Consider the following 25,984-nt stretch of genomic DNA (forward strand, 5'->3'; position numbering starts at 1 on the left):
GGTGACAATATACAGCTTTGACATATTCTTTTCCCAATTTGGAACCATTCCATTGTTCCATGTCCAGTTCTAACTGTTGCTTCTTGACCTGCGTACAGATTTCTCAAGAAGCAGGTCAGGTTGTCTGGTATTCCCATCTCTTTAAGAATTTTCCATAGTTCGCTGTGATCCACACAGTCAAATGCTTTAGCATAGTCAATAAAGCAGAAGTATATGTTTTTCTGGAACTCTCTTTCTTTTTCTATGATCCAATGGATGTTGACAATTTGATCTCTGGTTCCTTTGCATTTTCTAGATCCAGCTTGAACATCTGGAAGTTCTCAGTTCATGTACTGTTGAAGTCTGGCTTGGAAAAAAATTAGTATTACTTTGCTAGCATGTGAATGAGTGCAATTGTAAGGTAGTTTGAACAGTCTTTGACATTGCCTTTCTTTGGAATTAGAATGAAAACTGACTTTCCCAGTCCTATGGTCATGGCTGAGTTTTCTAAATTTGCTGGCATATTAAGTGTACCACTTTCACAGCATCATCTTATAGGATTTGAAACAGTTCAGCTGGAATTGCATCACTTCCACTAGCTTTATTCGTAGTGATTTTACTAAGGCCCACTTGACTTCAGACTCCATGATGTCTGGCTCTAGGTTCATGATCATACCATCGTGGTTGTCTGGGTCATAAAGATATATTTTGTATAATTCTTCTGTGTATTCTTGCCACCTTTACTTGATATCTTCTGCTTCTCTTAGGCCCATACCATTTCTGTCCTTTACTGAGCCCATCTTTGCATGAAATGTTCCTTTGGTATCTCTAATTTTCTTGAAGAGATCTCTAGTCTTTCCCATTCTGTTTTTTTTTTTTTTTTTTTCCTCTATTTGTTTGCATTTATCACTGAGGAAGGCTTTCTTATCTCTCCTTACTATTCTTTGGAACCCTGCATTCAAATGGGTATATCTTTCCTTTTCTCCTTTGCCTTTCACTTCTTTTCTTTTCTCAGCTATTTGTAAGGCTCCTCAAACAACCATTTTGCATTTCTTTTTCTTGGGGATGGTCTTGATCCCTTCCTCCTATACAATGTCATGAACCTCTGTCCATAGCTCTTCAGGCACTCTGTATATCAGATCTAATCCCTTGAATCTTTTTCTCACTTCCACTGTATTATCATAAGGGATTTGATTTAGGTCATACCTGAATAGTCTAGTGGTTTTCCCACTTTCTTCAATTTAAGTCTGAATTTGGCAATAAGGATTTCATGATCTGAGCCACAGTCAGTTCCCTTGTCTTCTTTTTGCTGTCTGTATAGAGCTTCTCCATCTTTGGCTGCAAAGAATATAATGAGTCTAACTTCATTATTGACCATCTGGTGATGTCCATGTGTAGAATCATCTCTTGCTGTTGGAAAAGGGTGTTTGCTATGAACAGTACGTTCTGTTGGCAAAACTATTAGCCTTGGCCCTGCCAAACTTGCCTGTTACTTCAGGTATCTCTTGACTTCCTGCTTTTGCGTTCCAGTCCCCTGTGATGAAAGGGACATCTTTTTTTTGGTGTTCATTCTAGAAAGTCTCATTGGTCCTCATAGAACCGTTTAACTTCAGCTTTTTCAGCATTAGTGGTTGAGGCGTAGACTTGGATTACTGGGATTTTGAATGGTTTGCCTTGAAATTGAACAGAGATCATTCTGTCATTTTTTGAGATTATACCCAAGTACTGGATTTAGGACTCTTTTGTTGACTATAAGGGCTACTCCATTTCTTCTAAGGGATTCTTGCCCACAGTAGTAAATAGAATTGTCACCTGAGTTAAATTCACCCATTCTAGTCCATTTTAGTTCACTGATTCCTAAGATGTGGATGTTCACTCTTGCTATCTCCTGTTTGACCACTTCCAATTTGCCTTGATTCATGGACCTAACATTCCAGGTTCTTATGCAATATTGATCTTTACAGCATCAGACTTTACTTTTATCACCAGTCACCTCAATAACTGGGTGTTCTGTTCGCTTTGGCTCTGTCTCATCAATGTTTTTTGAGTTATTTCTCCACTCTTCTCTAGTAGCATATTGGGCACCTACCAACATGGCGAGTTCATCTTTCAGTGTCATATATTTTTGCTTTAAGCTTCTCCTACTTAGATAAAAATTAAAGATCAAGTTGATGTGATTTTTTTTCCCAGAAAATGTCTATCCAGAATATATTGATTTGGCCTACTAAGGGCTGACTAGCCTTTTGCTCAGATTACTACTTTCTGTGCCAAAGTGCCGATTCTGTTCCAGTTATTTGCTGGTTGTGAGTGAACTGAATAAGGGATGTGCAGTACCAACCACTGTCAGATGTTACTGACCATGATGTGCATCTGTTAGTTATAGAGTGATATGTAGACTGAGAGCTAGCTGCAAAGGTTGTACTTTGTGTCACTGCAATTCACATGTATGGTAACTGAAACCTGAAGTGTGGATTTAGGGGCTGGTATTATTTAACTGAACTATAAGAACTGAAATGCATGCATATCAGAGCCATGCAAAGCCTGTGGTGCCTATACATGATATTCACTCTCCACTTGGCATAGTTATTGTAATGCTCCATATATCTTCACAGAACTGGAATCCTACTTACATCATATTTATTGTAAAGTCTTAAGCATTGTAAAATTAAGCTTTTAGCATCTTAGTTTCCTGATATATAATGGGGATTATTAACAGTTACATAATGATATTTTTTCTCATTTAAATTTTTTTGTACTTTTAAATTGGAGGATAGTTTACAATGTTATGTTGGTTTATGCCATACATCAATGTGAATCAGCCATAATTATATATATATATATATATATATACACACATATATATATACATATATACATATATACTCCCTTTCCTCTTGATTCTACATAACCCTCAAATGTTGTTTCTAATTCCAAAACAAATACCGATTTTACAGTTCTTGCCAAATAATACATTTTCCATAAGTATTTTGCACATATTAAGCACTGCTGCTGCTGCAGCTAAGTCGCTTCAGTTGTGTCCAACTCTGTGCGACCCCTGAGATGGCCAGCCCACCAGGCTCCCCCGTCCCTGGGATTCTCCAGGCAAGAAAACTGGAGTGGGTTGCCATTTCCTTCTTCGATGCATGAAAGTGAAAAATGAAAGTGAAGTCGCTCAGTTGTCTCCGACTCTGAGCGACTCCATAGACCGCAGCCTAACTGCAGCCTACCAGGCTCCTCCATCCATGGGATTTTCCAGGCAAGAATACTGGAGTGGGGTGCCACTGCCTTCTCCAAATATTAAGCACAGTTAACCTCTATTATTTTGCATCATATATATGAATGCAGCAATTTTCAGAGGCTCCTTTTCTTAAATATCATGAATCAAAAATATCTTTATTTTTTTTCTGTTCATGTTCTAAAGTTGGAAAGTACATTTTCAGATAAAATATTTTAAAATATAAGAGTTTTGTGAGATCAAGATCAGGGAATTTTTTTCCTTTCATATTCATAGTTCATTGGTTAGTATTTTGTTGTTCAGTCTCTCAGTCATATCCAGTTCTTTGTGAGCCCATGGGCTGCAGCCCACCAGGCCTCCCTGTCCTTCACCATCTCCTGGAGCCTGCTCAAACTCATGTCCATTCAGTCAGAGATGCCATCCAACAATCTCATCCTCTGTCATCCCCTTTCTGCCTTCAGCCTTTCCCAGCATCAGGATCTTTTCTGATGAGTCAGCTCTTTGCATCAAGTGGTCAAAGTGTTGGAGCTTCAGCTTCATTATTAGTCCTTCCAATGAATATTCAGGGTTGTTTTCCTCTAGGATTAACTAGTTTGATCTCCTTGCTGTTCAAGGGACTCTCAAGAGTCTTCTTCAACACCACAGTTCAAAAGCATCAATTTTTCAGCACTCAGCCTTCTTTATGGTATGACTCTCACATCCACACATGACTACTGGGAAAACCATAGCCTTGACTAGATGGACCTTTGTCGCCAAAATAATATCTCTGCTTTTTAAATGCTCTGGGTTTCTCATAGGTTTTCTTCCAAGGAGCAAGAGTCTTTTAATTTCATGGCTGCAATTACCAATGACAGTGATTTTGGAACCCAAGAAAATAAAGTCTGTCACTGTTTTCATTGTTTCCCCAAGTATTTGCCTTAAAGAAATGGGACCGGGTGCCATGATCTTAGTTTTTTGAATGTTGAGTTTTATGCCAGCTTTTTCACTTTCCTCTTTCACTTTTATGAAGAGGCTTTTTACTTCTTTTTTGCCATGAGGGTGGTGTCATCTGCATATCTGAGGTTATTGATATTTTAAATCCTGGCAATCTTGATTCCAGTTTGTGCTTCATCCAGCCTGGCATTTTGCATGATGTACACTGCATGGAAGTTAAATAAGCAGGGTGAAAATATACAGCCTTGACATACTCCTTTCTCAATTTTGAACCAGTCAAATGTTACATGTCCATTTCTAATGGTTGCTTCTTGACCTGCGTACAGAATTCTCAGGAGGCAGATGAGTTGGTCTGGTATTCCCATCTCTTTACAGAGATTTAAAATTCTGAACACTGAAATCATTTGCTCTGATGGCTGAAGTAGATTTCCTGAATTTTGACAAAAACTCTGAATAATGTAATTCTCTGTGTCACTACTTCAAGTAAGGATATTAATTTAACATCTTTAAGGTTATCTTATTTTATAAAATCTAAAATAAAGCTTGAATACATAATTTTATTCATTTATTTTCAAACTTAAAAGGTAGAAATTGACCACAAAAAACTCTCAATTAAGTGTGAAACATCACATATAATACTATGTGTATTATAATACATAATATATAATACTATGTGTATTATAATACATAAATAATATATAATACAAAGGCTCTGCTGTGAGTGCCTTTTGGACTGCAGGAAAAGATGAGGAAAGGTCCACTGAAGATTTAAAAAATGGAATTCTTTGATCAGGACATGTATGTCTTTCCCAAGAATAGGAAATAAGGATTCAGGTTTTGTTACAGTGTGCATTGCACTAAATTGATTCATCTGCATCAAGGGATAAACATTTAATAAAGTTATAGGAAGCAATATGTCACAAGGGGAAAGAAAAGCCTTATTTTTCTTTTTGAATTATATTTTTTAAAAATAACAATTATTTATTTAAAAACTCCTGAGAGTTTATTGTACATAATTATGTGATTATGTGGAATTTTTTTTTTATCTTTACCTTTTCATTTTACTGTCATTTTTGAGATTTATAATCAAGTTATATTTTTGCTACAGTTTCTATGGATAGAAAATAAATCAAAATATGTCAGTCAAATTTGATATTCTAATCCTACGTAAAAATTTAATGGAGTATGTGTGAAAGCAATTTAAAATTGATATATTTTCATTATTTTCTTATTCCTTTATGTGTGCCATGTCATGCATCATTTCTATGTACTTTAGAACAGAGTTTTGATGTTGGCAATTTAGCATGGTGATAGTTAAGAAGAAATTCTACATACATGGTGGTGTATACCGTGGATGATTAATGTAGTAGGCAATCCAAGAAGTGAATCCCCAATAAAAGGCACAACTCTACAAATAAAACAAAATAAAAGTTAAGGAATATATATACACATAACATAATTTGAATCCACCCCAAACATTAGTATTCCACATCACAGTATTTTGGTATAAAAAGGTTATAAATTTTCTAAGCCTGATAACTGGAATGCTTCTTCATCCAGTCAAGTAGCTAACATCTTAAAAACACCTATCTGATATCACTAAGAAAATGCATTTCTTTGCTCAACCCTTGTTAATAGAAATGAATATTTAGGCTATAGAGAAATGTAAAAATGTATTTTAGGAAGATTTTTCAAGAGTAGCTTTTGTCTGTCAGGAGGGAAGTAATAAAAATAATAAATATCTATTAGATAAGATTTACCAATAGTCATATCCCCAAAGTAAATGAATAATAGCATGAGTTACCTAATGTTTCTTGATTGATTATGAAGAGAAATGGACTAGTTTGGGTTTACTAGGTTATGATGTTGATCTAATACTAATGTAATGAATGTTAATACCTTCTTTCAAAAGAGAAGCTAGTCTAAATGATTTTTTGAGGTTTCTAAGAGTTCAAGAGTTTATTGCTTCATTTTAATGACAAAAATAGAACAGCTTCCTCTTCAAAAATTTTAGAAAGTAAATATTTGCTAAAACCCAGGAAGCTCTTAAAGATATAATTCATTTTGAAACCAAATTTTAAATAGGAAAATAAAATAAATTTAAATTGGAAAATTGAGTTATACCATATTGCCTAATGTACATTTCCATCTCAATATTCCGCAATGTTTTCTGTTTTCTTGATAATCATTTGATTGTTAATAGCATTTATATTCATCATTTTTGGGGACAGCAAAGATCCTGTCATTACACTGACAACAACCACAAATAGAGGATATAGCATCATCATTTTAGTCATACAAATTTATATTTATTAGAGGGCTTATGTTTCAGATTCTTCCTCTTCAAGTGGTACTTAGTCTGAATTCAGTGCTAAGTACTTTCAAAATTAAAGGTGCCTAAAAGTACCTTGTAACATAAGGTCATGGCAAATATTTTATGTAATATTATTTGTTGGGGTCAGCTCTGATGAACCAGATCACTCACAAAATGACATTTCAGCAGTTTAAGATATGCTGATACACCTGAACAGAAAAATCTAAGCTTGAGAGAAACAAGCATGATTAAATGATGATGCAGATGATCCTATACATAAAATTTATCAAAAACAATTAAAATTACAAAACATATCAGTGCCCACCTTTAGCAAATTTTTCAAAGATGTATGTCCTGAAGAAACCTTGTGAACAAATAAGGTTTCCAAAAGGTATCGGATATAGTGTATACAATGACAGAAGCAGGCCAAGCTAGAAGGAAATAAAACACAAACCCATTAAATTCCCTTCCAAAAATTTGGATCACCTTATGGATAAGATATTTTCATTTTTTTTTTAGTTTGCTATTACTTTCCTTTCTATTTTTGAAGATAAATCTTTTAAAGTTAATTTTATTAGAGTATAGTTAATTTACAATGCTGTTAGATTCTGCCTTTCAACAAAGTGAATCAGTTACACATATCCACTATTTTTAAAATTATATTCCCATATAGATTATTACAGAATATTGAGTATAGAGTTCCCTGTGCTATATAGTAGGTTTTTATTCATTATCTGTGCTATATTTAGTAGTGTACATCAATCCCAGTGTCCCAATTCATCTTTTCCCCATCTTTCCCTTTTGGTAACTATAAGCTTGTCTTCTACATCTATGAGTTTATTTTTGTTTAGTAAATAGCTTCATCTATATTTATATAGTGTAACTTTCTCTTTATCAAGAAAATACTGGTTTTAATAACTAAAACACAAATGTTAGTTTTCATATTTTTATTTTATTTATTCTAGAAAATTTTTAAATTTAATATTAAAAGTACTGTTACAACAGTTTCTTTAAATTTACTTCTGATGACGCTCAAGATATTTTATAATACCAGTCATAAACAGTATGTTCACATCTTTCTGAGGAATATATATGTATATGTGTGTGTGTGTGTGTGTATATATATATATATAAAGTACTTATAAATGTGATCATATGAAAATGGCTTAAATTTGAAGCAGAAAATTTACAACCTACTTAGAATGCATTTGACATGTTATAATATTCAAAATAGCTTTTCATTGCCTGGTTGTCCTTTAACAATTACCACAGATTGAAAAAGTTTGAATTTCACTTCCTATGGATTCAATGCAGCTTTTTTTTTTCCAGTTTGTTTTCTTGCCTAACATATTGCAATATTTTGTGTCTCTTTATGTCATTTGTTTTTGTTGCTTTTCTAACCCATCACCTCTTCTTGTCATTTGTATAATTAATATATAAAAAGTGAGTGTCAAATACAGTTTATAGATGTATATTTCCTTGTTTATACTTAAAATATATTTCCATTAAAATACACACCTATTTTATTATGAATAAACGTAAAATTTCAACAACTATGATTGCTATTCAAGAAAATCAATATTCATCAAAGATCATATATTAAACCAATAAATGTTAAGCACAAAAATCAGCATTTCATCTACAACATGTAAAATCGAACACTGAATCTACACTGTATGTTTATAAAACCACAATGAATTGATGATTTCAGGTACTAATGAGTAACTTTGGGAAAAACAGATAAACAAAAAGCAACATACCTAAATCATTAGTTAATATATCACTGTTCATTAATTCATAAAAATAAAACTGCACCTGTTATGAGAGAGATGTTCTACATGGTGTATAGATCTATGAACAATAGGCAAATTCTGAAAGAAGTGAGAGAGTACTGTGTATGTATTTGGGGGCAAAGCTTTCTAGACAGTAACAGAAACAAAAGCAAAAGTTCTGATGTAGGAAGTTGTCTGTGGGTTCAAGGGACTGACAAAATCAGTATCTCTCATAACTAGCTGGTTCAGATGTAGAAGTATTTGTATAAACACCTGAGAAATAGAATTTTACATTTTGTAAGAAAGCAGAAAAATTATCTTTTGCCCAACAATGAAGCAGAGCACTGAATGAGAAATTTCAGTTTAAGCTATGATTAAGTTAGTCCACTTATTTAATTTTTATTATACCATTAGGGCATAGAGATTATCATAGCAGATAGCAATGGCTTAATAGTTGGATTTACACCACTTTGTACATTATTGATAACTCACCAAGTATGATTTCATTTCAAAATATTTAATTATGTTTGAAAAAGTGAAAGTCACTCAGCCCTGTCCAATTCATTTGAGACCCCATGGACTATACAGTCCATGGAATTCTCCAGGCCAGAATACTGGAGTGGGTAGCCATTCTCTTCTCCAGGGGATCTTCACAACCCAGGAATCGAACCCAGGACTCCTGCATTGCAGGTGGATTCTTTACCAGCTGAGCCACCAGGGAAGCCCTAATTATAGTTGACTTTAATTCAAACATAAAATCTTTCTCTTTCCAGTGCTAAACTAATAGAACATTGATAAGTAGGTTTGGATCCATTTCTTTTTTCCAGTTGTAATATTTGAAGATTTCTTATGTTTTATCAACTAAGTTTCAAGATATGAGGACTGTTAAAAAGAAACTTTATAAAGTTTTAAGGCAGTCATTGTATCAGGATTTTTTAGAGGAAGAATATGAAGGCAATATTCAGATAAAAGTTTGTCAGTGTAAGAGATTTTGCTAACAATGGATACTGAATTGCAGAAGGCACAGTGTAAGAATTCCAGGAATTGATGGAAGTTCAGTAAAAGCAACAAATAGAAGGTTTTAGAGCATATTTAAGTGGAGTATGACATATAAGGGATGATCTGAATGTGGGGAGTTCATAAGGTCAGAGACCTAAACAAGGACAAAGTATCCAAATTTCAAAAGCTGTTTTGTTGTTTTTTGTTTGTTTGTTTTGTGTTTGTATTTAAGGCAGATATTCAAACTGTGGATACTGAGCACAGGAAAGTTTTCTCTGGCTACTTTTTCATCCCTGATGTTGCAGTTAAAGCCTTAAGGAGATGCACATATGGCAAATGTACATCTAGATCACTAGATCCCTCTGCTGGGAGGGACCATGGCAGTTTTGAGTATGTGTCTGCTCTCTAAAATACTATTGACTGAATAAAGAACATTTGCATTACATCAAGCCATGGGCCACCATTTCACTACTTGAGGAGCATAGAGATCATGCTGGAGATCTGTCCTTAGACCTAGTGTGTAGAGTTTTGTAAGAGATTCAAAGAATTTGGGGGCAGTTGAGTCACAAAAGAAGTGAAACCTAGCAGAAAAATGCTCTGGAATATGAGTCAAAGTTACTTAGAAGAAGTAACTTTGGATTATATGTCAGGTGGATATGGGGTTTGAAATTTTATCTTTTTAACTTTGAGAAATGACATAATCTGTCCTGAAACTGAATTGTCTTAGAGATTTTGGGATTATTTTATAGACCTCTACTAGACACTTAACTTTCAAAAGTAGTTTGTGTGTATCTACTCTGAGTGATTTCATGTAAACTTAACATATTTGTGCTTTAGAAAGAATGTGGCACCCATGCATTTATCACTGAGATGTTATAAAACATGCCATGTTTGTGTTTAAGAATAGCAACCAACTATCAGTCAATTCCTTTGACAATGTTGCTGGGTAAAAAAAGAAAAAGGTCCTCCCTCCATGCTGTGATATATATCTGGTGCACATTATTATTATATGTCTGATCTGAAAAATGAGGGCAATTACATTCTCCAATAAACTCTCCACCCCAGACTCTTTCTAAATGATTTGGGCATTCTCTTCACTTAAGAAAAAGAAAGACTGACTTTCATGTTACCAAAGGACCTGAACAACTTGTCCTATACTAGCCTGACCATGATCCCTGAGATCCAACCTTCTCTTGCCTCCTGTGCACATGCTCCATACGCTTTCTCTCTGCTCCTACAAAGCATCAAACTTCTATGTACCACAGATAATTTCCATATTAATATTTCTCAGATTTACTAGTTTGGCAATCTCACATACTTTCATAAAACATAGAAAATATTTAAACATAACTTTCTTTAAAAAGCCCATCTCAGAACACACATCCAGTTCAGGTTCCTTTCTTTTCATACTCTAAAAAGCCCAATGTAAAATAAATTTGTATGTAATTATTTCATGCCTCAATTCATTCAAAACATTACTATTGAGTATTTTTTAAAAATCATGTAATGTATTATTAACATAAAAGATTGAACATCAAAAGACACTCATTATATAACTTAAATTCATAGAGTGAAAAACACAAATGACTATGTAAATATATAATTTTAAAGTAATAAAATGTATAAAGGGAAATATTTTAGTAGCATATTTCTCATGGAAGGAATAGAAATGCTAACACTGATAAGAAATATTGAGCTTTATGTGAAGTTTGAATAAGAGATAAGAAAGTGAAAGGCCGTGAAGAAAGGTTGGAGGAAGAGGGATGGCGTGTGTAGATACCCTTGTGAGAAAGGGCATGGCAGATATCAGAACAAGAAGGGTGGGCATTGTGGCTGTAGTACAGAAGTAAGAGTGAATGAAAGATTAGTTTCATATGGGACATCCAGGAGTCAAGTTATTCTCTATCATATAGCATCCCTATGATCTGAATTTTGCTTCTTAATTCACTTAGGGTTTAGGCATTTGCTCAGATTTCTTTTCCAAAAAAATAAATTGGTAACTCTACATATCAAAGTAGCATCTTGAATGATTAGTCTCTTTTTTTTTAATTTGATATTTGATCTAGGGGACAGAGGTAAAGAATCCACCTGCAATGAGAGACCTGGGTTTGATCCCTGGGTTGGGAAGATCCCCTGGAGAAGGGAAAGGCTACCCACTCCACTACTCTGGAAAAGTCATAGAAAATTCCATGGACTATTAAAGAGTAGGACATGACTGAGCAACTTTCACTTTCACAGAGAAAGAGGTTATTTCCATAGTATGTAATGAATCATATATTCATATTTGATAAGTGTCCTTGGTCTTTTTTTGTGTTTTATATAAGAGTTAAATTTGATTTTGGCCTTTAATTTACTAAACGTAAATTTTAAAATCTTTTTTTCTTCCAGTTTATTAGTTGTTATTATTGATTATCTATGAAATTTTGCCCATATTTTTAGTATTTATATTCTGAGCCCTATATATGACCTCTAAACTTTGTAACATTAAGCATTTCATTTGCTTGTTGATTGTGATCATAACTAACAGAACTTACCTCCACTCTAAGGTGGAGGTATATACTCTATTATATACTCTTAATATACTCTATTAAGTATATTAAGATACTTAATATACTTAATAGAGTATATTAAGATACTTAATATACTTCATTAAGTATATTAAGTAATAGGTACTTGTTTATAAACTTACAAAAATGTATTTTGCTAAAAGTGAATCCATGTTCATTGAGTTTACAATATTTTTTAACATAATATCTGTGTATTAGTTTGTCTACTTCTTAATCTATATGCACCATGTGTATGTATTACTTACTGTACCACTGGGTGACATAATCTTCTAGAGCTCTCTTTCATGTTATATATATACGGGATCCTCAAATAAAAGAGGAGATATATTAGCAGAGGTCCTGTGTATTCAGCCAAAAATACCTGAAAAAAGAAAGTGATTTAGTTTAAACAGTACATTTTATAGCTTCCCTGGTGGCTCAGACAGTAAAGAATCTGCCTGCAATGCAGGAGACCTGGGTTCAATCTCTGGGTCTGGATGATCCCCTGGAGAGGAGAATGGCAATCCACTCTAGTATTTTTGCCTGGAAAATCCCATGGACAGAGGAGCCTAGTGGATGACAGAATACCTGGGGTCTCAAAGCATCGGACATGACTGAGCTGAGCAACTAACACAGAACCATGATAAACATGTCCCCAGACTTACCCTGCTATATAAGCTGGTGAAATGGATAGGTGAGCATCTGTTCTCTAAAAACAACTAGACCAAGTGCTGTCACAAATAACAGGAAATCTTCCTTAGAAAAATTAGCCAAGAGTTAAGGTAAAGGACAATTATAAATAGTAAAATAAAAATATTAGACATAACTATAATGATGTCTTCATAAATAGCACACAAAGATTTTTATTTAATCATATGATTTTTATTTATCATTAAATAATTTCATTTAATCAAATACATAAGTGCATTTCTCATGTCTTTCTAGCCCCGTACTAAATGAATTTTCTATGTTAAACATCCCTGTCACTAAATGGAATGGGAAATCGCTTTTTGCTGCCATGTCATCTAGAATTCAATCAATTTGAAAGTGAAAGTGTTAGTCGCTCAGTTCTGTCTGACTTTTTGAGACTCCATGGACTGTAGCCCACCAGGATCCTCTTTCCATGGAATTCTCCAGGCTAGAATACTGGAGTGGGTTGCCATTCTCTTCTCCAGGAGATCATCCTGACCCAGGGATTGAACCCAGGTCTCCCATGTAGCAGGCAGATTCTTTGCCATTTGAACCACCAAGAAAAATCGATTTGACCCTTGTTCAAACTGAAATAATTTACTTCTCTTTCCTGGAAATTTCAGATTTTTACTGAGTCTGAGTGAGTAGTTTTGGAGGATTGCTTTCTGAAATCTGGAGCTTCTTTTGGAACTTGCCACAAGTATGGCAACCATGTATGTGGAGAGAGATATCCAAACTATAGAGAGACAATCATAAGATTTGGAAAGATAATTGGAAATGAGACCACATGATTTCAAAAAGATTAATTGTCTGATTTTCTGATAGCTTTCTGAAACTGGTGAGTGTCCATTATTTGATTTTGTCTTGATGCTAAAACCAGGTTAAAGTCACATTCTGAAATTTTCAGTCAGAAAAGGGAAAATAATTTCCCTACTAGTTTTCAAAGAGAAAAGCAGAGGAGAGAAAGAATACAAATATGACAATGATAAATTCAACTGCCACTTCTATTTTGCTTTGTCTTTGCCAATTTTCATCATTTCTAAGGAAGGAAACTTGAAGCTGTACATATTTTGCTCAAATATGCAAGTGCGCACATTGATTTTCAGTGGAAACAGCTTCAGACTTTATTTTTTGGGCTTCAAAATCACTGCAGATGGTGACTGCAGCCATGAAATTAAAAGACGCTTACTCCTTGGAAGAAAAGTTGTGACCAACCGAGATAGCATATTGAAAAGCAGAGACATTATTTTGCCAACAAAGGTCCGTCTAGTCAAGGCTATGGTTTTTCCAGTGGTCATGTATGGATGTGAAATTTGGACTGTGAAGAAAGCTGAGCACCGAAGAATTGATGCTTTTGAACTGTGGTGTTGGAGAAGACTCTTGAGAGTCCCTTGGACTGCAAGGAGATCCAACCAGTCCATTCTTTTTTTTTTTTTTCAAAGTTTATAAGTATTTTATGTTCTGTTTTGTTTTTCATGTAGATATCTTATATTGATGAAATTATTGTAGTCTAATCTTCATTTTTCATTTTAAGTCTTATACTCATTTTTTTAACAGAGAAATCTGCTTCTCTCTAATTATTCCTTATAATTAAATACAGGTTACTTTGGAATTTAAGTACACAAGTACAGAGCATTCTTTACTTTTATTAATTTTCCTTTTTTTTAATTTTAGAGCTGAACGACAAAGGAATGTAGCACTATATAATGCTGAAGAGCTAAGTAAAGCTTTCCAACATTATAAAGAAAAAGTGGCTGAAAAACTGGAAAAGGTAAGAGGCAATTGTGCAAGTTCAGTGTTTTGTATTGTCCATATTCTGAAAATAAAGACAGACATAGAATATCTTTATAGTTAAAGCAAGGAGTAATTTTTATGATCTCACTCATAATAATTGAAATAAAGAATGTATAATGATTAGTTAATACCTGTGATGGATTCGTTTTGATATTTGGCAAAACTAATGCAATTATGTAAAGTTTAAAAATAAAATTAAATTTAAAAAAAAGAAAGTTAATGCTCATTATAAGACTGTAAATATTATATTAACCAACCAGTCCATTCTGAAGGAGATCAGCCCTGGGATTTCTTTGGAAGGAATGATGCTAAAGCTGAAACTCCAGTACTTTGGCCACCTCATGCAAAGAGTTGACTCATTGGAAAAGACTCTGATGCTGCGAGGGATTGGGGGCAGGAGGAGAAAGGGACGACAGAGGATGAGATGGCTGGATGGCATCACTGACTCGATGGACATGAGTCTCAGTGAACTCCGGGAGTTGGTGATAGACAGGGAGGCCTGGCGTGCCGAGTCGGACACAACTGAGTGACTGAAGTGAACTGATGCTTTTATCTCTTTTGACAATTTTGTGGAGCTACATGATTACAATATATGGCATATAGGCACATACATATAATCACATGTATATACATAAACATGTATAAATGTCTATTTATATATGTAACTGTCTTTTATACATTTTTAAACAATATTTATTATCTCACAAGGTAAGAAATATTTTTATATGAGGATAAGAACAATGCAATAAGTTTATAAGTTTATAAATCCAAAAATTCAGTACTAAAGCAACCTTTTAATGTATTAATTTATGGCATAAAACATTCCTGATTATTCATATATAAATAAAAATATCTTCTGAATGTCTGATAATAGAATCTAGTTAATACTCTAGACTAATTAGGATAATGATTGTTTTAAAATATTTATTTCAATGTCTCTGACCTAGTCAAATCAATTTTGAGCAAATTCTATAGTAAGATGTCAGAAATGAAAAACGTTGTAAACAGTAGTTAACATGACCAAATATCACTATTTATTAAGTTGATAAACATATTGTCATAAATAGGAAGTTTTTTTTTTTTGGATCAGAGGAAATTAAACTACAATCTTATCTCCATCATCTCCTAAAAACTTTGGAGATCCTGCTATCTTACAGTAATATGTTCTAGGAGACCCAATATTTTAACACAAATATTGTTCATTCTGAAACACTGGGATTAAAAGAATGCCAAAATATAAAGCATATATTCTGATTTAAAAGCCCTGGAGGGTAATAAAAAAAAATAACTTTTGGACAATGAATCTTTCAAGAAAAATGTATATTTGGGTGAAAATAGAAAGGATGTTTGATTAAACTTAGAAAGTAATCAGAAAATAGATTTATAATTTAAAAAAGCAGGATATATAAATGTTAATAAAACGGATTTCTGAAACAGAAACTGCTTTTCTTCTACTAAAAAAGAATAAAAACAAAACTAAAGATGAAATAAATATACAAAGGAAATATATACTTATAGGTATACAGCCTATGCAGATGAATTTACAATAGTTAGAAACTCCACCTTAATCCAAAATTTACTGGCGATTTTATTTTCAAAATAAGCAAGTACAACTTTCTTTTTTTTTTAACTTTGAAGATACATACTACTTCTAAGTTCAATATATTTTTAATATTAAATTATTTTCATACTTCCCCTTTATAGAAAGTTCTCTGTTTTAAACTGTGTTGCTTTTAATGTAAAATTCACTATTTTTACTAGACAAGCTATGAAACTGGAATTTTTTAGAACTTCTCTAGAATATTCAACTTGTTGTATTTCTAAATTGAAAAGGAGTACGACAATAAACAGTTTTAGAAAATATAAATTCTATTCAACTTCAGTTGTAAATTGATTAAAACCCTTGGGCTAAGATTTCATTTAATGCATTCATCCTTCCTTTAAAAAAATATTTTTTTAGTCCTATTATTATTAGGGTGGTTTTGGCTTGTTCTCTAAAATTGCAATTGACCATTAAAAGGAACATGAATTGCTTGTGTCACAGATGTTGAAAATTGTTTAGTTGCTAGGTCACGACTCTTTTGAGACCCCATAGACTGTAACCTACCAGACTCCTCTGTCCATAGAATTTTACAGGCAGGAACACTGGAGAGCATTGCCATTTCCTACTCAAGGGGTTCTTCCCAATCAAAGGACTGAACCTATGTCTCCTTCATTGGCAGGAGGATTCTTTACCACTGAGCCACTAGAGAAGCCCTGCGGCAAAAAATAGTGTCAACAGTAATTTTCTAAAGATAAGAGAGCTACTAAAATTATGAGAAAATTTCCCAATAGTAATATTGCTTTGTACTCCATGAGTACTATTGAAGCTAATGTGATACTAGAAGGTTTATTTTTTTTCCAAGAAAAATTAACTGTTATATGAATAACATATAATGGATAATTCTATGCTCATGTTATGCAAACAAACCTTCATAATGAGATCACCAAGAAAAAATAATCAAAATATTTTTCAAGCTCCAAAGAGTTACTGAGTCTTTGAAGAATTACAAGATCAAAATGTTTTATAAGATTCTCCTGAGTAGTAATTAACCTGGGGTATGAAATTTGGTAAGTGCCTGATGTAAAGACCAATCTTTTGAGGGTGCTTAAGACTGGAAGCATCAAAATTGCTGCTTGTTGTCTTTCAAAGACTAAGGTGGCTATAAACACCCCAGAATTTGAGTTGGAAAGTAGAACAGTTAAAACTTAGGAGTGAGGATGAAACAACAGATCTGTCTTCATAGGTACTTCATATGTACATATGAAACTCAGACTGAAGTCACTTCAATCATAGATTGGAATGAGATGACCTGTACTCAATAGTGCCATTAGTCCATCTGCAGAATGATAAATTATATTTGAAAGGTAAAATGACCAAAGGCTTCTCCAAGTAATCTTTAAATTTATTAATATAATTTTTCTGCAATGTCAGAAATATGCAGTTATACAAGGAGTGAAGATATCATGACCATAACCAAAAGCAGCAGCAGGCATTGAAAATGGTTGAACTAAAGGTTCACATAACAGAATTATCAAGCACATACTTTTAGAAAACAATCTTTTAATGTTCAAAGAAAAAAAAAAACTTGAAATTTTAGTGATATTTGAAAACTTTGGTTTTTTTAATTTTATTTTATTTAACTTTACAATATTGTATTGGTTTTGCCATATATCAAAATGAGTCTGCCACAGGTATACATGTGTTCCCCATCCTGAACCCTCCTCCCTCCCGATACCATCCCTCTGGGTCGTCCCAGTGTACCAGCCCCAAGCATCCAGTATCATGTATCGAACCTGGACTGGTGACTCGCTTCATATATGATATACATATGAAAATTTTGGAAAGGAAAATATGAAAATGTAATATGAATCCCAAAAGGAGAATACAAAGAGAATAATGGAGAATCAAAAGATGAAGAGATTATGCAATTTTGTCAAATTAGATATAACTATCAAGCCAGGAACACAGATAACACAATAAACCCAAAGCAGGATAAATAAAACCACAATCATAACTATGTGCACCATAATCAAATAAAATAAAAATTCTGAATAAACCAGGGAAAAACTTTAAGGAGTACAGTAGACTTTTCAACAGAAATAATGGGAGTCGGAAATCAAACTAAATAGTGTTTTTAAATAAAGACAGAAATAGCTGCCAATGTGTATTTTTTTCTGAAAAAAATATTCTCCAAGAATATAAACTAAATGAATACATTTTAAGATGAACAATAATTGTGAGAACTCATCAAAGACAGAAGGATAATACAACATGGACAGAAGAGCCTGGCGGGCTACAGTCCATAGGATTGGACACAATTGAGCGACTACGCACAGCATGTACAGAAACATTAATGAAGATAAAAATGATGAAAACGGAATGTGATCTTTAGTTAATAGGATTTGTCTGATGGGAATTATTTTATTATAATTATATTAATTTATAACATTATCCTAAGTCTTCCAATTTATCCTAAGTTCCACCAGACAAGAATTTTCTCAACATTCTGCAGCAAACTCTTGCCTCTTGAAAAATATTATTAAGTTACTAATTTTGACCTTGCTAAATTAAAGAGATTGTTTCTCACAAAAAAGAAAACATAATAATGCTTTTATTATAGGAGTGAATTTTAATATTTTATAAATGTGTAAGAATGTTAATTGTGGTAAAATATTGCTTTAATTTTGCAATTTAGTTGATATAAAGTGGGTGTGATTGCAATGTAATGTGTATATTTTTAGCATTTAATAGGACTGACTCATTTGGAGCAAAAAAGTGTGAACCATAGGGTTGATTTAAAAATATCCAGCCTATTTTCATAGTTCTCTTTGTCACCTAAATGACTTTCCTCTCAGATAAGCTATAATTTTCTAGCACAATTGTCACAGAATTCTTCCTTAGCTTTTTTTTTTCCTCAGTGTTTATCACAATGATGCAGCTGAAATTTATTATGTATCACAGTTATTGCCACTCACTCCAACACAGTTTCTGTAGATAGAATTCCTTTTTCATCATAAATGTGGACAAAGATTCTTTGAATATTTTAACCTTTAAAGATCAAAATCTGCTTGTCTAACATTTCTTCTAGCAAGGGTCTGTAGATATTACTTCTAAACTCTAAATACTTTGTTACAATATGCATGCATTAGTAGCTTTTTGGTAAACAGTATGATATACTCCACAAAGATTCAGAATACTCTAAACTTCAGTTCAGTTCAGTTCAGTCGTTCAGTCATGTGTGACTGTTTGCGACCCCATGGACTGCAGCATGCCAGGCTTCTCTGTCCATCACCAACATCAAGGTGGTGATTCCATCAACCATCTCATCCTCTGTTGTCCCCTTCTCCTCATGCCCTCAATCTTTTCCAACATCAGGGTCTTTTCCAATGAGTCATTTATTCACATCAGGTGGCCAAATAACTCTAAACTTAGTTTTATTTATTTTTTAATGCAACAAATTAACACTCAAAGGCTCAATAAATCTTGGAAACTAGAGCAACCATTTAGCCAAGCACACTAAATGTAATTATCTAAATTCAAGAAGATAATACAGGAAAAATTGGTGGAAAATTAAAGCGTGTGACATTTTGATTAATGAATGTAAACTTGAATTTCTCATTACGAGACTTAAATAACAATGTATAAATTATCCTGTGTCTTTAATAATTTTAAAAATTGATTGTTTAACTATACAGGGAAAACTCAAAACACTAAGCTGGCAAAAGAAAGCCAGTTTGAATAGAAAATATTAAAAGTAATCACATCACAAGTATGAAATCAATTGTAACCAGAAAAAATATTAAAAGTCTGAATAATATAAAGAAAATAGATTAAATTTAACTCAAAAATGAATGATTGCACTAATTTTTGTACATCAGTGTCAAAGTTACTCATCAGATTAACTCCTTCACTTCCTGTCACTAAATACCACATCAGTTCAGTTCAGTTCAGTCGCTCAGTCGTGTCCAACTCTTTGTGACCCCATAAATCACAGCACGCCAGGCCTCCCTGTCCATCACCAACTCCTGGAGTTCACCCAGACTCATGTCCATCGAGTCAGTGATGCCATCTAGCCATCTCATCCTCTGTCATCCCCTTCTCCTGCCCCCAATCCCTCCCAGCATCAGAGTCTTTTCCAAATACCACATAGCTTCTTGCTACTGAAGATATCCCATCTATCTATTCATTACTCATGAATCCTTCAGTACTTGTGAAGTAGTATCAAGTGTTTTCTGTTTCTTACTTCTCCTGTTTTTTAATATGGTCTTCATTCTTCTAATGCTATTGGATTCAGTTGCCACCACTTTGAAATTACCTCCTTCAAGAAAGTTGAAAGAACACCCCAACCCCTACAACTCAAATAAGTCTTATTTCTTCACTCTCAGATTTTAAAATGTCCTCTCAACTGTCTTGGGACATTTTTTATTGAATATTCTATCTCCCTTCTTTCCAATGACAAATGTGTCTTCATCATACTGAGGCTCCTAGAAGGAAAAGATGAAGAAATACCAAGTAACTGACAAGACACAGGGAAAATAGAAATAAGGCCATCAGTCATGAGATAGATTTGAATTTACAAAGTAATTATTTCTTCTTTCAACCATTTTCCCCCCATTTCTCCAGTTCTTGAATGGAAATTTGGCCACTGATCATAGTAAGAATGGAGAATTTAAAATACTTTTAATGCAATATTTTGTTTCACTATGAATTTATTTGATAGAAGATATCCTCTCTCAACAAATCATTCACATCAAAATGTGGGACATCTATATTGCATTTCAAATTGATACTTACTGTAGTCCAACTGACTTGTTGACCTAGGTCTGTAAAATAGAGTGTGACAATAGACGAAGCTGCAACACTTTGAATGGTTAAGTTGTCCTTCAGAAAGGGCCCACCTTAAACAATAAGGAAATAATATTTTAATACAATTTTGAGGCAAACAAATGATAAAAATTTTTAATGTGAAACCAGTGAAAGCTAAGGATAAATTTCATATAGAAATTGCAATTTATAGTAAATCTTTAAAGTAAGACAACATATGAATAAACCAATTTTAGAAAATATATCTGGCAAATTTTCAAATACACAGTGGTTTTCTAATGCCATTTAAACAAACTACAGATTACCACTAGCTACTAATGTGTTCTGAGAAAAATGTAATTTTAGATAATATCATAATCAAATATGATAAAGTATATTTTGAAGTATAATTTTGTGTGTCAGTAGACATACATATAAACTGTTCTATAATTGATTTTAATGTAGATGAATTAGATGGAGTAGAATTTTATTTTTTTTACAGGTTTCTTTATTTTTTTCCTGTTTATTTATTTATTTATTTTTTAACTTTACAATATTGTATTGGTTTTGCCATATATCAAAACGAATCCACCACAGGTATACATGTGTTCCCAATCCTGAACCCTCCTTCCTCCTCCGTCCTCGTACCATCCCTCTGGGTCGTCCCAGTGCACTAGCCCCAAGCATCCAGTATCGAACATCGAACCTGGACTGGCGACTCATTTCATATATGATATTATACATGTTTCAATGCCATTCTCCCAAATCATCCCACCCTCTCCCTCCCCCACAGAGTCCAAAAGACTGTTCTATACATCAGTGTCTCTTTTGCTGTCTCGCATACAGGGTGATTGTTACCATCTTTCTAAATTACATATATATGCGTTAGGATACTGTATTGGTGTTTTTCTTTCTGGTTAACTACACTCTGTATAATACGCTCCAGTTTCACCCACCTCATTAGAACTGATTCACATGTATTCTTTTTAATGGCTGAGTAATACTCCATTGTGTATATGTACCACTGCTTTCTTATCCATTCATCTGCTGATGGACATCTAGGTTGCTTCCATGTCCTGGCTATTATAAACAATGCTGTGATGAACATTGGGGTACACGTGTATCTTTCAATTCTGGTTTCCTCAGTGTGTATGCCCAGCAGTGGGATTGCTGGGTCATAAGGCAGTTCTATTTCCAGTTTTTTAAGGAATCTCCACACTGTTCTCCATAGTGGCTGTACTAGTTTGCATTCCCACCAACACTGTAAGAGGGTTCCCTTTTCTCCACACCCTCTCCAGCATTTATTGCTTGTAGACTTTTCGATCACAGCCATTCTGACTGGCGTGAAATGGTACCTCATAGTGGTTTTGATTTGCATTTCTCTGATAATGAGTGATGTTGAGCATCTTTTCATGTGTTTGTTAGCCATCTATATGTCTTCTTTGGATAATTGTCTATTTAGTTCTTTGGCCCATTTTTTGATTGGGTCATTTATTTTTCTGGAATCGAGCTATAGCAGTTGCTTGTATATTTTTGAGATTAGTTGTTTGTCTGTTGCTTCATTTGCTATTATTTTCTCCTATTCTGAAGGCTGTCTTTTCATCTTGCTTATAGTTTCCTTTGTTGTGCATAAGGTTTTAAGTTTAATTAGGTCCCATTTGTTTATTTTTGCTTTTATTTCCAATATTCTGGGAGGTGGATCATAGAGGATCCTCCTGTGATGTATGTTGGAGAGTGTTTTGCCTATGTTCTCCTCTAGGAGTTTTATAGTTTCTGGTCTTATGTTTAGATCTTTAATCCATTTTGAGTTTATTTTTGTGTATGGTGTTAGAAAGTGATCTAGTTTCATTCTTTTACAAGTGGTTGACCAGTTTTCCCAGCACCACTTGTTAAAGAGATTGTCTGTAATCCATTGTATATTCTTGCCTCCTTTGTCAAAGATAAGGTGTCCATATGTGCGTGGATTTATCTCTGAGATTTCTATTTTGTTCCATTGATCTATATTTCTGTCTTTGTGCCAGTACCATACTGTCTTGATGACTGTGGCTTTGTAGTAGAGCCTGAAGTCAGGCAGGTTGATTCCTCCAGTTCCATTCTTCTTTCTCAAGATAGCTTTGCCTATTCGAGGTTTTTTGAATTTCCATACAAATTGTGAAATTATTTGTTCTAGCTCTGTGAAGAATACTGTTGGTAGCTTGATAGGGATTGCATTGAATCTATAAATTGCTTTGGGTAGTATACTCATTTTCACTATATTGATTCTTCCAATCCATGAACATGGCATATTTTTCCATCTATTAGTGTCTTCTTTGATTTCTTTCACCAGTGTTTTATAGTTTTCTATATATAGGTCTTTAGTTTCTTTAGGTAGATATGTCCCTAAGTATTTTATTATTTTCATTGCAATGGTGAATGGAGTTTTTTCCTTCATTTCTCTTTCTATTTTCTCATTATTAGTGTATAGGAATGCAAGGGATTTCTGTGTGTTGATTTTATATCCTGAAACTTTACTATATTTATTGATTAGTTCTAGTAATTTTCTGGTGGAGTCTTTAGGGTTTTCTATGTAGAGGATCATATCATCTGCAAACAGTGAGAGTTTTACTTCTTCTTTTCCAATTTGGATTCCTTTTATTTCTTTTTTCTGCTCTGATTGCTGTGGCCAAAACTTCCAAAACTATGTTGAATAGTAATGGGGAAAGTGGGCACCCTTGTCTTGTTCCTGACTTTAGAGGAAATGCTTTCAATTTTTCACCATTGAGGATAATGTTTGCTGGGGGTTTGCATATATAGCTTTTATTATGTTGAGGTATGTTCCTTCTGTTCCTGCTTTCTGGAGAGTTTTTATCATAAATGGATGTTGAAATTTGTCAAAGGCTTTCTCTGCATCTATTGCGATAATCATATGCTTTTTATTTTTCAATTTGTTAATGTGGTGTATTACATTGATTGATTTGCGGATATTGAAGAATCCTTGCATCCTTGGGATAAAGCCCACTTGGTCATGGTGTATGATCTTTTTAATGTGTTGTTGGATTCTGATTGCTAGAATTTTGTTAAGAATTTTTGCATCTATGTTCATCAGTGATATTGGCCTGTAGTTTTCTTTTTTTGTGGCATCTTTGTCAAGTTTTGGTATTAGGGTGATTGTGGCCTCATAGAATGAGTTTGGAAGTTTACCTTCGTCTGCAATTTTCTGGAAGAGTTTGAGTAGGATAGGTGTTAGCTCTTCTCTAAATTTTTGGTAGAATTCAGCTGTGAAGCCGTCTGGACCTGGGCTTTTGTTTGTTGGAAGATTTCTGATTACAGTTTCAATTTTCGTGCTTGTGATGGGTCTATTAAGATTTTCTATTTCTTCCTGGTCGAGTTTTGGAAAGTTGTACTTTTCTAAGAATTTGTCCATTTCTTCCACATTGTCCATTTTATTGGCATATAATTACTGATAGTAGTCTCTAATGGTAGAAAGTGAAGAGGAACTAAAAAGCCTCTTGATGAAAGTGAAAGTGGAGAGTGAAAAAGTTGGCTTAAAGCTCAACATTCAGAAAACGAAGATCATGGCATCCCGTCCCATCACCTCGTGGGAAATAGATGGGGAAACAGTAGAAACAGTGTCAGATTTTATTTTTCTGGGCTCCAAAATCACTACAGATGGTGACTGCAGCCATGAAATTAAAAGACGTTTACTCCTTAGAAGGAAAGTTATGACCAACCTAGATAGCATATTCAAAAGCAGAGACATTATTTTGCCAACCAAGGTTCATCTAGTCAAGGTTACGGTTTTTCCTGTGGTCATGTATGGATGTGAGACTTGAACTGTGAAGAAGGCTGAGCGCCAAAGAATTGATGCTTTTGAACTGTGGTGTTGGAGAAGACTCTTGAGAGTCCCTTGGACTGCAAGGAGATCCAACCAGCCCATTCTAAAGGAGATCATTCCTGGGTGTTCATTGGAAGGACTGATGCTAAAGCTGAAACTCCAGTACTTTGGCCACCTCATGTGAAGAGTTGACTCATTGGAAAAGACTCTGATGCTGGGAGGGATTGGGGCAGGAGGAGAAAGGGACGACAGAGGATGAGATGGCTGGATGGCATCACTGAATCTATGGACGTGAGTCTGAGTGAGCTCCGGGAGTTGGTGATGGAGAGGGAGGCCTGGCATGCTGCGATTCATGGGGTCGCAAGGAGTCGGACATGACTGAGCGACTGATCTGATCTGATCTGATGATCCTTTGTATTTCTGTGTTGTCTGTTGTGATCTCTCTATTTTCATTTCTAATTTTATTGATTTGATTTTTCTCCCTTTGTTTCTTGATGAGTCTGGATAATGGTTTGTCAATTTTATTTATCTTTTCAAAGAACCAGCTTTTGGATTTGTCGATTTTTGCCATGGTCTCTTTTGTTTCTTTTGCATTTATTTCTGCCCTAATTTTTAAGATTTCTTTCCTTCTACTAACCCTGGGGTTCTTCATTTCTTACTTTTCTAGTTGCTTTAGGTGTAGAGTTAGGTTATTTTTTTGACTTTTTTCTTGTTTCTTGAGGTATGCCTGTATTGCTATGAATTTTCCCCTTAGGACTGCTTTTACAGTGTCCCACAGGTTTTGGATTGTTGTGTTTTCATTTTCATTCACTTCTATGCAAATTTTGATTTCTTTTTTGATTTCTTTGTGATTTGTTGGTTATTCAGCAGCATGTTGTTCAGCCTCCATATGTTGGAATTTTTAATAGTATTTCTCCTGTAATTGAGATCTAATCTTACTGCATTGTGTTCAGAAAAGATGCCTGAAATTATTTCAATTTTTTGAATTTACCAAGGCTAGACTTTGGCCCATGATGTGATCTATCCTGGAGAAGGTGTGCACTTGACAAAAGGGTGAAATTCATTGTTTTGGGATGAAATGACCTATAGATATCAATTAGGTCTAACTAGTCTATTGTATCATTTAAAGTTTGTGTTTCCTTGTTAATTTTCTGTTTAGTTGATCTGTCCATAGATGTGAGTAGGGTATTAAAGTCTCCCACTATTATTGTGTTATTGTTAATTTCCCCTTTCATACTTGTTAGCATTTGTCTTACATATTGCAGTGCTCCTATATTGGTTGCATATATACTTATAATTGTTATATCTTCTTCTTGGATTGATCCTTTGATCATTATGTAGTGACCATCTTTGTCTCTTTTCACAGCCTTTGTTTTAAAGTCTATTTTATCTGATATGAGTATTGCTACTCCTGCTTTCTTTTGGTCTCTATTTGCATGGAAAGACTTTTTCCAGCCCTTCACTTCAGTCTGTTTGTGTCCCCTGTTTTGAGGTGGGTCTCTTGTAGACAACATATGTAGGGGTCTTGTGTTTGTATCCATTCAGCCAGTCTTTGTCTTTTG

At 34.0% G+C, this 25,984-nt stretch overlaps 1 protein-coding gene across 2 annotated transcripts in view; it reads right to left on the reverse strand.

Annotated features, from left to right (window-relative positions):
- TECRL (trans-2,3-enoyl-CoA reductase like) overlaps positions 1 to 25,984 on the reverse strand; it is a 142,281-nt gene that overhangs the window by 34,088 nt on the left and 82,209 nt on the right. For both annotated transcript variants that reach the window (XM_019962821.2, XM_070791515.1), the window contains exons 4-7: positions 20,600 to 20,703; positions 12,045 to 12,160; positions 6,787 to 6,892; positions 5,483 to 5,555 (exon numbers count right to left, since the gene is read on the reverse strand). In XM_019962821.2, the coding sequence (XP_019818380.2) occupies positions 5,483 to 5,555; positions 6,787 to 6,892; positions 12,045 to 12,160; positions 20,600 to 20,703 (399 nt within the window). The remainder of the gene's footprint in view (positions 1 to 5,482; positions 5,556 to 6,786; positions 6,893 to 12,044; positions 12,161 to 20,599; positions 20,704 to 25,984) is intronic.

The sequence above is a fragment of the Bos indicus genome, chromosome 6 (genome assembly GCF_029378745.1).
Source record: "Bos indicus isolate NIAB-ARS_2022 breed Sahiwal x Tharparkar chromosome 6, NIAB-ARS_B.indTharparkar_mat_pri_1.0, whole genome shotgun sequence".
Classification (NCBI taxonomy): domain Eukaryota; kingdom Metazoa; phylum Chordata; class Mammalia; order Artiodactyla; family Bovidae; genus Bos; species Bos indicus.